General features: G+C 37.2%; 1 protein-coding gene across 1 annotated transcript in view; it reads left to right on the forward strand.

Moving 5' to 3' along the window:
* The first annotated feature begins 10,938 nt into the window (after positions 1 to 10,938).
* MRPS28 (mitochondrial ribosomal protein S28) overlaps positions 10,939 to 12,359 on the forward strand; it is a 75,991-nt gene continuing 74,570 nt past the window's right edge. Inside the window, exon 1 of the mRNA XM_009272384.2 lies at positions 10,939 to 11,118. Coding sequence (XP_009270659.1) covers positions 10,970 to 11,118 — 149 coding nt within the window. The 5' untranslated portion in view covers positions 10,939 to 10,969. The remainder of the gene's footprint in view (positions 11,119 to 12,359) is intronic.

A 12,359-nucleotide genomic window follows, 5' to 3' on the forward strand; every position in this document is an offset into this window, starting at 1 on the left:
AAATGTGCTTAGTTCACAATATTACATTGTTCATTATTATGAGGACAATATATATACAAATATATACATACAAGTATATTGCATGTTCTCTGCACAGCTGAGATACTTTTAATTAGAAGTTATTCTGTATGCAAAAATAAAATTAGGTTTGGAATATATTATATTCATCAGTCAGCGTTGCAATGAGTACCAAAATATGGAGCTTGATGGAAGGATGTTGATGAACATAAACTGATATCAAATAGTGTATGATGAATCTGTCATTGTTTTTAAAGTACAAGTGTAATCCTTTCCTAATGTCCAATCAAAATATAATTTAAAACACTTTTTTAAAAACTGTAATTTCAATATGTGAAGTTGGCTTAAAAAATGTGTCTGTAGCCAAGGAAAATCTTCCAATGCTCTTTGCCAAGAATGACAACTATTACCCTTATAACTTCCTATAACCCTGTTTGTTTCCCTTTGGATAATGCTATGAGATGTGAATAGTCCTATTCTTAATCAAACTGAAGTTTAGTCCTTTTCATATTTTTTCTTTTTAGGATGAGAAAGGTTGGTAAATAGGAACTGTAACTTGGACAAAGTGAAGATATTCTTCAGCAAAATCAGTTATTTCTGCATTACATGCATTTCAAAATAGCTTTGTAGATATTTTTGTGTATTAGCCTCTTAATTAGTCACGGTTCTTCCTAGGTGGAAGTCAATGAAGCAGTACAGCTCTTACAGATCTTCTTTAGGAGTTATGTGCCAGAAGATTTTATTGCTTGCATAGGATGTTGGAAAAATGGTACCTGTATTGTTGAAAGTATAACATGTACTTATGTAAATGATGATTAAACAATTGATTTTTAGGCTGGAAAGGATCGCTGTGGCCATCTAGACTGACTTTGACTAACATAAGGCACTGAATTTCAGTCAGACTCTTGCACTTACCCCAGCAAGCTTGTCTTTCAGATAAATTTGTGGACTTAAAAATAAATAAATACCTTCTACTCTGCTCTCGTGAGACCCCACCTGGAGTACTCTGTCCAGTTCTGGGGACCCCCATACAAGAAAGACAGAGCGGGTCTAGAGGAGGGCCACGAAAATGATCAGAGGGCTGGAACACCTCTCCTGTGAAGACAGGCTGAGAGAGTTGGGGTTGTTCAGCCTGGAGAAGAGAAGGTTCTGGGGAGACCTTATTGTGGCCTTTCGATACTTAGAGGGCTTGTAAAAAGTCTGTCTCCATCCTTCTTACCAGGGCCTGTAGTGATGGGACAAGGGGCAATGGTTTTAAACTGAAAGAGGGTAGATGTAGGTTGGACAAAAGGAAGAATGGTGTGGGTGGTGGGGCACTGGAACAGATTGCCCAGAGAAGTTGTGGATGCCCCATCATTGGAAGTGTTCAAGGTCAGGTTGGACGGGGCTTTCAGCAACCTCACCTAGTGAAAGATGTCCCTGCTCATGGCAGGGGGGTTGGACTAGATGATCTTTAAAGGTCCCTTCCAACCCAAACCATTCTATGAAAAAAGTGTCAATCATACATGCATGTAAGAAAGCAACATCAGTTTCTATTCCAGTATTACTTTTGGTGTTTTCTGCCTTATGAGGGCAGCTTGGATATCCACTTAATGTAACTATCTAACTGGGATTTCCTAGAGGCTTTTTTTCAGTATTACTGTAGTTTACTTAGGTTAAATTGAAAAATAAAGTAAGATATTCTTCATTTTCCAGGGCTTATAGCTCAGCTGGTTTCAAATGGATTGGCAAGAGCAGCTTTAAGTTCTCTGGTTTACAACTGAGGTTTAAAATATTATCAGATTGTTTTGTCCAAGCTGCATAGAAGGCTTACGGAGCAGATTGTGCTCTCAGATGTTCCACTGGGGAGAGGGTGCTCTTCTCCAGAGACTTCAGTTCAGGTGTGCTCCCAAGTCGTGCTGGGACACTGAGACTTCTAGCACATTGTATGCAGGAAAGTCACTGCCAGATTTTACCTTCAAGTTAGCGGTGAGTATGGAGATACCTTAGCTTCTGTACCTATGCTCCTTAAAGCCTAATCCTGCAGTGTTTAAAAAAAAAAAAAAAAGAGTCAGGATTTTAATGAATACGTCTTTACAAAATACTATTAGACTTGCACAGTAATTTAGTCGCCAAAAATGCTAATATCTACAGTGAAATTTAAATGATGCTTTGCCAAAATACTTAGTCGTCACTTCTCACCAAGGGATGCCTAAGTGCCTAATTTCAGTTTTTTACTTCCAGCCTTTTTGGCTGAAGAGTTTTGTTTGTTTTGCTTTCTAAAATAAAACCACATTTCTTCACTGTGCTGAGGAGAACGTATGGATGTTCCTCTTTTGGTTGAAACAGCAGAAGTTTGCTTTGCTTTCTGGTGGTTCTTTGGGGGTGCTTGTAGTTTTAAGGTTGTGATGGGAAATAACTGGACGATTAAAACCCTAAGTATGCAAGGTTTTTGAAAGTTAATAAAGATTTAATAAAGGTAAGAATGAAAATATAGCAGTCAACTTCTCTCATCCTCTTTTAACCAAAAAGAGCTGTTTTCCTTTGCTTTTTCTGATCATAAAAATCTGAGGTTTTTCCCTCCAAATTATAAAGTTTTGGAGGAAAAACTTTTAGTGCTCACCATGCTCTTCTTGAATACTGGTTTTGTAGTACCATATTGTATTAAAAAGTGGTTCTGTTTTCTACTCCCCTCTCCTGCTTTCTTCAAAACTTACCTTTAAAAAGATGGGTACAGACACTATTTATGTTTATTCCAAAACTATGTAATTTGGGGTTTGCTGCCACTGAGGGTGCAATTCAAATCATTACTTGGTTATGGGCAGAAATTAACGAAGATGGTATCTGCTAGAATTTTTAGTTATACTGATATTTCTTCTATGGGACTGTAGATATTAAATAATTAATATTAGAATATATTAGAATCCTTATAACTAAAACAATTATCTTAAAGAATTCAGGTCATCATAGTGTAAGCTGGTGTGAAGTGCTGTCTTTGCAGAAATTGGGCCTTGTAACAATCTTCTCATAGGAAGTGATTCATATGAAGTTTTTCTATCAATATCTTCTTGCTTACTAGCAGGGAAGCTTCCAGTTTTCCCCTGACTGCTTTCAGAGCTCTCCTTTGTGACTTTGCAGTCATGAATCTTAAATTTTTTTCCTAAATCAGTGCTTTTATTTCTGCTTTGCATCACCGATCCTCCTTTTATGCTTTCTCTTTGCACTATTTTCCTTTGGTAGTTTTATTAAATAACACAAATCTTGCTTTTGTTTCAGCTTTATACAGTAGTTAATCTTCAAAACCCTTTGTTAGCAAGAATTTTATATTAGTTCTTCACTTTTATCTGTATGGAATAAAATGGAAAAGTCTTTTGTTTAAAGGAAACAGAAGAGATCTTCCTTGTCTTTGTGGTTGCCTAATTTGGGTTGTAAGTTGAATCTGTTGGGAAACAGTATGAACTTCAGTTGTCTGATATTTTTTTAATAGGACAAAACCTCAGGCTGCTAATCGGGGAGGAAAAAGAGCTATGTTATGGTGGGGAAAAAATGCAAAACAGACAGTGGACTTTAAAAGAACAAACTCTTGAGTTCATGCTGTCTTTGATTATAACTGTGTGCTGTAAGTGGGGTGATGTGCTGTTACTTACGAGCCTTAGTAGGTGAATTTTGTGGCAGTTGTATTTAATTACTTGTGTACTAGCTAAAACTTGTGTCCTAGTTTGCATTATGCAGAGCTTTATAAGAATAACCTCCCTGTTTTTTACTGTGTGCATAGTTTCACGTCTGCTTTATCCATAAACATTTGGGTTTTTTTAAATAACAGCATTTTAATATTTGCCTTGGTACTTACTGCAGAATTAAACATCAGGCTTCAAAAAAGGCTAAAATAGTCTTCTACATCTTCTAGTCACTGGAGCATCAAGCTGGTGTCTATGGTATGTATTCTTCATGTGTGAACAATGTATATTAGCTAGCAATTTGCAAATTGTCCTCTTTAATACTACTTCAGATGAATGCTGTTTGCGAACAAGAGGGTAACTAGTAATTTGATATTTTTGCAAATGTCTCTTTCAAATGGTAGAATGGAGATGAGCAGGTATGTGTCAGACTGAAGAGATGGTTCCTGTCTTTGCATTACTGTTCACGTGAAAGTCCAAGTGATGCTCTGGAGTCGTATTTCGTCTTAGACTTCTGATTTCTCCCAGTACTACGGAATATGAGCAAGTCATGTACTGTATATGACAAGTACAAGTATTTATCAGGTTTTGTTTCTATTTATTGTTTACATATCTGTTGATAATAAACAAGTAGGCGAACCCCTGGCCTGCAGAGCTGTAGCTTGTGTTGTCTGAAAAAATAACGGTAGGCACAAGCCTTCTGCAAAGGAGTAGGATGCATAATACTGTAGTTAGTGCTATATATTGAGGCAATTACCGATAATGTTTTCTGCATCTCGGGATGTATGTAAACTGTGGGACAGTATTTAAAAAATTTGAAGGAAGAAAAAGAACAATTCTGTGTCAGCCTGTCCTTTGGGTAGAGATGTGAGTGGTAGAGACCTGAGGTGGGCAGTGCAGGGCGTTTTGCCCAGTGCAGGGCTACTTTAGAAAAGGAGACAAAAAATCTGTGACTGCAGGAGGTTTGGAGGGCTCTGCAGGTTTAGTGGGAATGCTGTCTTGGTAGACAATAGCTGTACAGTGGAATGACCCTGAAGATGCAAGAGTGGGTTGGTTTGTAAGAAATCTAGATTAGGCACTAGAGGTTGACAGTCTTGTAAAGTAAATAAGTAATAAACGTTAGTGTCAGCTCTTAACTCTTAAAATATTTTTTTGTAAACTTTTCTTTCCTACTGATACAGGAAGCAGAGTTTCTGCTTTGAGAAAGCTCTAAAATCACTAATTACTGCTAGGCACAAAGTTGTGAACATGTTCAAAGTTGGAGGTATAGAAAGTACTTGAACTTATTTGCTTGAGGGGAGACTGAGAGCTGTACATCTCTGTTTGAGATGAGTTAAAGGCATGAGGCCTAAAATTTGAGTGATTATATTCTGAGACTAGAATAAGATATATTCAACCTCTCAATAAAGAGTCTTCAGCATTAGACCAAATAGTTTAATGGATAAAAAGAAGGTGGCACCCAGAGAAATTACTTTGAGCTGTAATAGCTTGTATGTTGAAATTTCAGTCACTGTAGTCATATATCAGTCCTCTCAGTGCTCTTCGTGAGTCTTCACCCTCATTTCTTGGAAGAATTTCAGCATGCAGGGAAACCATGGTGGTGGAAACAAAGCTCGATGCTTGTTCTTTGATAAATTTAGGAGAACTCGCGAGTTGGCAATGCATGTTGCGCTGCTTCTGGATGGAAGGCCATTAACTGTTGGATGTCAGGTTTTGCGGTATATTGCCTGAGTTGGTCCTGTTGCCTTTAAGGTGATATTCTTCTGCACAATGGAGTTTTGACTTAAATAGAGCTTGTTGCATTCATTTGTGTAAAAAATAGTAAAAGTACTTTAGAGAGGAATTTGGTAAAGGAACTGTGTGAATCACTATGAACTGTTACCCTAGTAATGCCTACAACAACTTCTAAAAAATTCCTGGGATTTAGGTTTGTATCTAAGCAACAGTGCACACTTTTAGTAGTTGCAAGGTATGGAAAATTAAGGTCTGGTGGGCTAGTAGATAGCAAAGTTTTTTTAAGTTGCTGGTTGAAATAAGTGCCTTATCAATATATATTTGGTCAGAGAGCAGCTTAATGTATTTGGTTTTGTTTTAATATTCTTTATAGCAGGCTCCCAGTCTTTTCTCTTTCCTAAATAAAATAATGCATGTTTGAAAGTGATCTCAGGAGGTCATCTGTTCAGACCCCTTGCTCCAAGCAGGACAAACTTGGTTCAGGTTGCTCAGGGCCTTTTCCAGTCAAGTTTTGAGTATCTCCAAGCCGTTGGGCCTTTAGCTATTGTGGCATTGTACTAACTTGTTACTGCAAATCAGTTTTCCCATTTTGTTGTTTTGTGTAACTAACTTTGGACAGAAAAATCTTTCTAGCTATGGATGACAGTGCTGAGGAAAACAAATCTGATAGTTATGGAGGGTTGTGTTCTTTGCATGCTGCTCGATGTTAATATGTCATTCACCCCTTAATTGTAGCAGTCAAATTATCAATCTCCCATCTCACTTCTCCATGTTCCATCCATATCTCTCACATTCCAACACACATGCAAGTTACTTGCCTTTGCAAGTAAACATAAAACACGTAGCTAGGGTTTTAAAGACATATTGCTCAATGGGTGGGATAGGACCACCCTGCTTGTACAGTCATAGGCTTTGCTCCAGAAATAGTATGTTAAATTCCTCCATTGGAGTTACTTCTTTCGTTTGGATCTTACTGGGGTTTAAATCTATGACTTTTTCCACTCCCTGGTTAATATATATCATCTTGCAGAGAAGTCTGTTATTGAAAGAGCTACTGTTTTATATTGAACTATGTGCACAGAAAGTGAAAGGCATCCAAATATTTGTGAAAAACTTTAAAACCTAGAAATTAGAAGGAAAATCAAACAGGTTAGGCATTTAAGAAGGAGGAGGAAAAAAACCACCTTTATACTTCAGGTACTTGAAAAGAATGTGCCTTTTGTGCTTCTGAATTTTGTAATATTCTCAAATTTTTGCAACTTGATGTGTTATTGATGCTCTATTACAGCTGCATGGCCAACACTCCTTGAGAATCAGAAAAGTAGAATGCTTAATCAAGTACATTGCCCTGTTATCTTACTGTCTTACTGTTTTTCTGTAGTGCTACCGTGGGGAATCCAGTTAAAGAGGTTTAGAAATTGTGGAGAAAGTACTCAAAATGTCATTAAATCTTTTTAAACGCTTGAGATAAATTACTGTTTAATGAGATCTCCTTTAGGTTATGCAGAAAACTGGAGAAAATACTGTATTTTAGCTCACACTGTTTCTAGACTGTCCACGAAAGAATCCTTGATGGCAGTAACCAGCGGAGTCTCTTGAGGATTCTCATATATGTAAATTAGATATCTGTGCTCTTGAAGTTCCTCTCCAGGAAGCAGAATGGAGAACACTGCAGACTTGTAGACCTGTGATAGAATTCAAACAGATTCCCAGTGGCTTCTTGGAAAACTGTCCACAATGAAGAATGGGCAAGGATTTCTTTGTACCTTAGCATCTGTATCTTAGGGAGTTAAATCTCTGTTCTAGTAAGGAATGAGCACATCTGTCAGTGTGTAAAGATAGCACTTGTGTGTTGTGTACAGAGACTATTTCACAGGCAAGTTTGCACATGGGAGAATTTTGTATCTGTATTTTTTCCTGCCAGGGAGATAAAGGAGAGGGATGTTATTAACTAGAATGAACCATTTTTAGGTGATAAAACCAGGAAATCCATAGAATGTTAGTGTACCCATCTTCACGATGTGGCGATAAAAATTTCACAAGCAACAAGTTTTTTTAGGGTAGAGAGCTTACTGTGTGCGCCATCGTATGAAGGCAACAAGAATGAGGTGAGTGTAATTGCCAAGAGATGAAGGAATTTACTGTGAATTGTATTATTGCTTAAAAAAAGCTCAGTGTTGCTCAGTGTGTTCAATGGCCATTACTAATGCCATCTTTCTAGATAACTTAGGAAAATCTCCTTCAAATCAAAGTCGGAAGTTCTCTTGATCCTCTCTACTAGCTCAGGCTTTTTCCAGATGATCTACATGTAAGAAAAGGCAGTTCAGTTGTTGGAAACGGATCATCTAGTGTAGTGTCTGATTCCACTAGCATTCATTAAATTAATCCAAACCATAGGTGGACCTCCTTACATCCTGTTGAAATATGAAAACAAAGCTGCTCTTTACCTGAGACCTGAACTTAGCTGTGGAGTATATATGTGTTAGCCTACAAATGATAACATCTGCCTTTCTTTGTGGTGTTTGTTTTTGTTGGGTTTTTTTGGTTTTTTTTCCTAGACCAATTTTCTTATTAGTTTGCCTTGCTGTGAAGGATAACTGAAAATATGTTGGGATGAAGTGATAGTAGTCCTTATCATCCTGAGTTTGTATGTTGCTGCCATGCTCTTATCTTTGCCCTTGTCTGTGGGCACACTCACACTCTCATTTGTTCATCCTGATACTCACTTGGACCTTTGGTGATCTAGTTTGGAAACTAGACCAACAGAAAACTGTCCTTACAGGAAAGTAAATAGCTTTTGTTTGTTACATTCCTGAAACAGGCTTACTCCAGGTTAGGACAAGTTTCAGTGGTGGGATAAGGGGACAGAAGTTCTGTCTGGGAGGGAGTGGAGAGGGCAGAATGAGGCATGGCAGTACTAGCTTGGTTAGTTTAAACACTTACAGACCTGTGTCCTAAATTAAGAAGACTTAACAGAGTTTTTGGAGGACCCCAGAAAGATCTTTGTCAGATGTTCGGTCTCATAGATGGAGCAGGTAAAGTATTTGGAAGCATGATCTATTCCAAAACATCACTTTCTGTAAAAGCCAGCATCTCTGCCAGCTGATGATACTGTTCTTGTGTCTGTCTCTTCAGTATCATGTATGCTTGCCCTTCTGTATTTACATTATGTGTATTTCTTAAGTCCTTGCAGGCATCTCCCCTTGATAATGTTAACTCTTACTTGGGAAAGTTGTTTTCGTATGTAGCACTCAGCTGCTCCATCTGAGAGACTGAATGTCCACTCAAAATCCTCCACTGTAAGCATTACAGCTATCACTTTCTGGATGATTGTTTTCGTTGGCATCATCTTCCTCAGACAAATCAAGTTAGGTCAGGAGTGAAGGATGGAGAAATGGGATAATGCTGGTTAGGGAAGTAGGGAATTGAACAATCAACTCAATGGATAGAGTAGTTGACAGTGGAGTTTTGTTGCATTTGGCTGCTGTAACTTGGTATTGAATGACAAGGTATAAATAGGATGAGATGTATCATCTTTGAAAACAATGTTTATGAGTATTCAGGATGATGGAAAAGTGTTTGTCACTTTACAGGGGCAAGCAGTTGAATTCCAAGGCAGTTGGGTGATTCTGCAAACTCTAGTGGGTTCATAGTGAGGAAGTCAGTGGAACACCCCTGAATTTTGCACCTTGTTGTACCTCAGTTTTCCTTAAAACAGATTTTGGCATTTCAATATGAGGATTGATTTATAATCTCCTGCCCGGATGGAATAATTCTGAGGGAATGTTAATTTTGAAATGTTTACTTTTAGTTTATGGCTTGTAAATCAGTTTAAAGTTGCATCTAGATTGCTGCTGCCCCTTCAACTCATATGATAAATCTCATTTAAATACTTCCTCTTATTGCTTCCACTATTTTGCATTTATTCTTGGAGCACTTATAAATGCATCCTGTACAATTAATTTTCATGTATTTGAATTTAGACTGCATTGTGGAATTCAAACAATCCTATGTTTGGAACCTTATCTGATATTAGCTTTCCTGTATAAAATCCTACTGCTCTGTTTGTGGTTTACCATCACCAGCCGCTTTCTTTTTGTGGTGTGTGTGCGTGTTGCACTTTGTGCAGCCCTTTATCCTTGGGATGGTACATTTAACAGTTCCTGTTTCTGAAGCAGCAAATTTACCAGGTGTCAGATCTCTAGCTTATCATTCCTGAGGCTATGTCACGTCAGAAAAACCTACGCTGTTTGTGCCTTCCAGCAGAGCTGGAATTCAAAACTGTCTCTTGTTTTGTCTTCCCCAAGAATAAAAGTTTCCAAATATACAAGTGGAAAATGATGGCATTATTCTCTGTCCATATAAAATATAGATGGATTTTCAGCATCCACTTGAAGTAGTCAGTGGGAACGTGTGTTGTTGAAGCCAACAGATCTCTAAACCTTTAATTGCATGATTATTTTGTTCTGTTTAGTTCTTCTGCTGGCTTGAAAATAGTCTGAAATCTTGCATGAAGTAATTATTATATCAGTTAATTACTGCTAAATGCAAGGGGAAAATTAATAGGCTTTTTTTTTGTGAATCTATTTATCCATCTATAAAATGATTTAATTAGATTCACTTTCAGATTTCAGGTACATATTGCTTCCAAAATGCATCTCCCCTTTCATTGGTTACTGGCAAGAAGGCTTTCTTACTAATTGTATTTCAAAGGCAGTAATCTTTAGAAAGTGGTCAAATTTAGTATATCAGAGAAAGCATATGTGAGAATGAGTCTCACTTTGATATGCTAGGTGAAAATACCCAGCTATATGATGGGAAGCCTGTGAGTGTCAGCTTTCTCAGATCACAGAACAGAGATGTCTCCATGAAGAAGAGCAGGAGGATTTATGTTTTCCCATTTTCCCAAAGCTCTATGAGAAGAAACTGGCATTTTATTTATTTAGTTACTGAATTAAAATATTTCCTTTGATATTGTAGAGTGAAAAATGAGAGAAGTGATGGTTCAAACTTTTTTTTCATGTGTTAGATCAGTCCTGTGCATGCTTTCTACTTTTGCTGCTTTGGCAAAATGGTTTAGTTCTTTAATTAATAATACTTAAATCTTTATTTTATTTAATAGTTGCATGAATATGTGCAAGGTACTAATTCTGTTTTGGTTTTCACAGAGGAGATAACAAAGAGATAAGAGATGTTCTTTGCAGGAGTATCCCCTAATATTGGGAATGCATTTTTAAATCAGCTTACCTAACCAATAGTAGAACTAGCAGATGTTTTCAGGAGATGCAAAGTGGTATGTTTTTGTGTGACTGAATTAATGAAAGCTTTATCTTTAATGTGCAAAATGTTTGGGGTTAGAGAAACATACTGGATGCCCTCTTAGAAGTCTAACTAAAAATGCACTGGACACATGAAATCTTTACCTGTAACTTAGTGGATAAAGCCTTTTTGTATGTTACAAGTTTTATTTAATTCTTTCTTCAGATAGTATGTTTTGTGAAATGTTTTGTTTATTTATTTATCTGTAGGTTCCTTCAGAGAAATCAGAATCCTTTGCATCCATGTTGAGACGCTCTCCTTTAATTCAGATGGGACCTGCCAAAGATAAAATTGCCGTTGGTCGAATATTCCATGTTGTAGAAGATGATCTTTATATAGATTTTGGTGGCAAGTTTCACTGTGTGTGCAAAAGACCAGAAGTAGATGGAAAGTAAGTAATAAACCTACGGTAAGCGATTAACGTATGTGAACGACATACTGAAATGCTTAGCTACTGGGACTTGACCATCTTCTGGACTGAGCTTGGATAGTTTGTATGAATTTTGTGGTTTAAACTGTAGAAGTTAACATATTGTGCAGAACCAAAGTATGATCACACACAGATCTGCGTAGCTCAGACATCATTGTCTTGAATGCACATTCCTTTGCAAGTTTGCATTATTCCTGTCTACATTATTCCAGCTTACAATGACCAAAGTTACTGGGTGTTTTGTCACTGAGGAAAGGGGAAATCGTTATCATCTGCGTTATTAAAACAAGCACTATTTATTGACATACTTGGGAGTTTTGTGAATGTGGAACTTTAATCCCATGTAAATTGTAAGCCTCCTTAGGCAGGAACTATTTATGCTAAATGTATATACATGAGGTGATGTACTGAGGAGTTTACACGTTATTTGTGACAATACAGTTCATAATAGATGATCAGTGCTAATGTGGTCGAATATTCCATATTGTAGAAGATTTTATGTAGATTCTGGTGGCAAGTTTCACTGTGTGTCCTGAACTAGAACAACTGTGGTGGAACTAGAACAGTTGTGCTGGGGAATGCAGTAGTTAAAGAGCTAAAAGTAAGCAAGAAACAAATTCTAGTGGAAATAGCATTTATAAGCTTTCTAAACTGTCTTTAGCACCTTATGATTATGTATTATTCAAAAATATCTTGTCTATTTAATTTGTCTCCCAGTTGCTTTAACACTTAGTTTTTAATATGTAGGTAAAATACCATGTTTTTGAATTCATAACATCAGAATATTTTTGTCCATTTCTTTTCCCTCCTTTTTCCTTGAGAAAGGAAAAGCATCTTTGTTAATCTGCAAGATCACTGTGTCTAAACCATTAAACATGATTCCTGTGATAAACAGTTCTGAAATAGTTGATTTTTTTTAAAAAAGATTTAACAGAAATAATAATTTAACAGAAATAATCACATGCTTGTGCGCAAGTTTGTGATATTATTTTATGAGAGCATTTGTATACTCAACTAGGAGTACCTCAGTCTAGGAGGTTCCTGGAGTGTGTGGAAGACAACTTCCTGACACAGCTGGTAAGTGAGCCTACCAGGGGAGGTGCCTCGCTCGACCTGCTGTTTACAAACAGAGAAGGACTGGTGGGAGATGTGGTGGTCGGAGGCCGTCTTGGGCTTAGCGACCATGAAATGATAGAATTCTC

Source organism: Aptenodytes forsteri, unplaced genomic scaffold (assembly GCF_000699145.1).
Source record: "Aptenodytes forsteri isolate BGI_AS27 unplaced genomic scaffold, ASM69914v1 Scaffold206, whole genome shotgun sequence".
NCBI classification, from domain to species: domain Eukaryota; kingdom Metazoa; phylum Chordata; class Aves; order Sphenisciformes; family Spheniscidae; genus Aptenodytes; species Aptenodytes forsteri.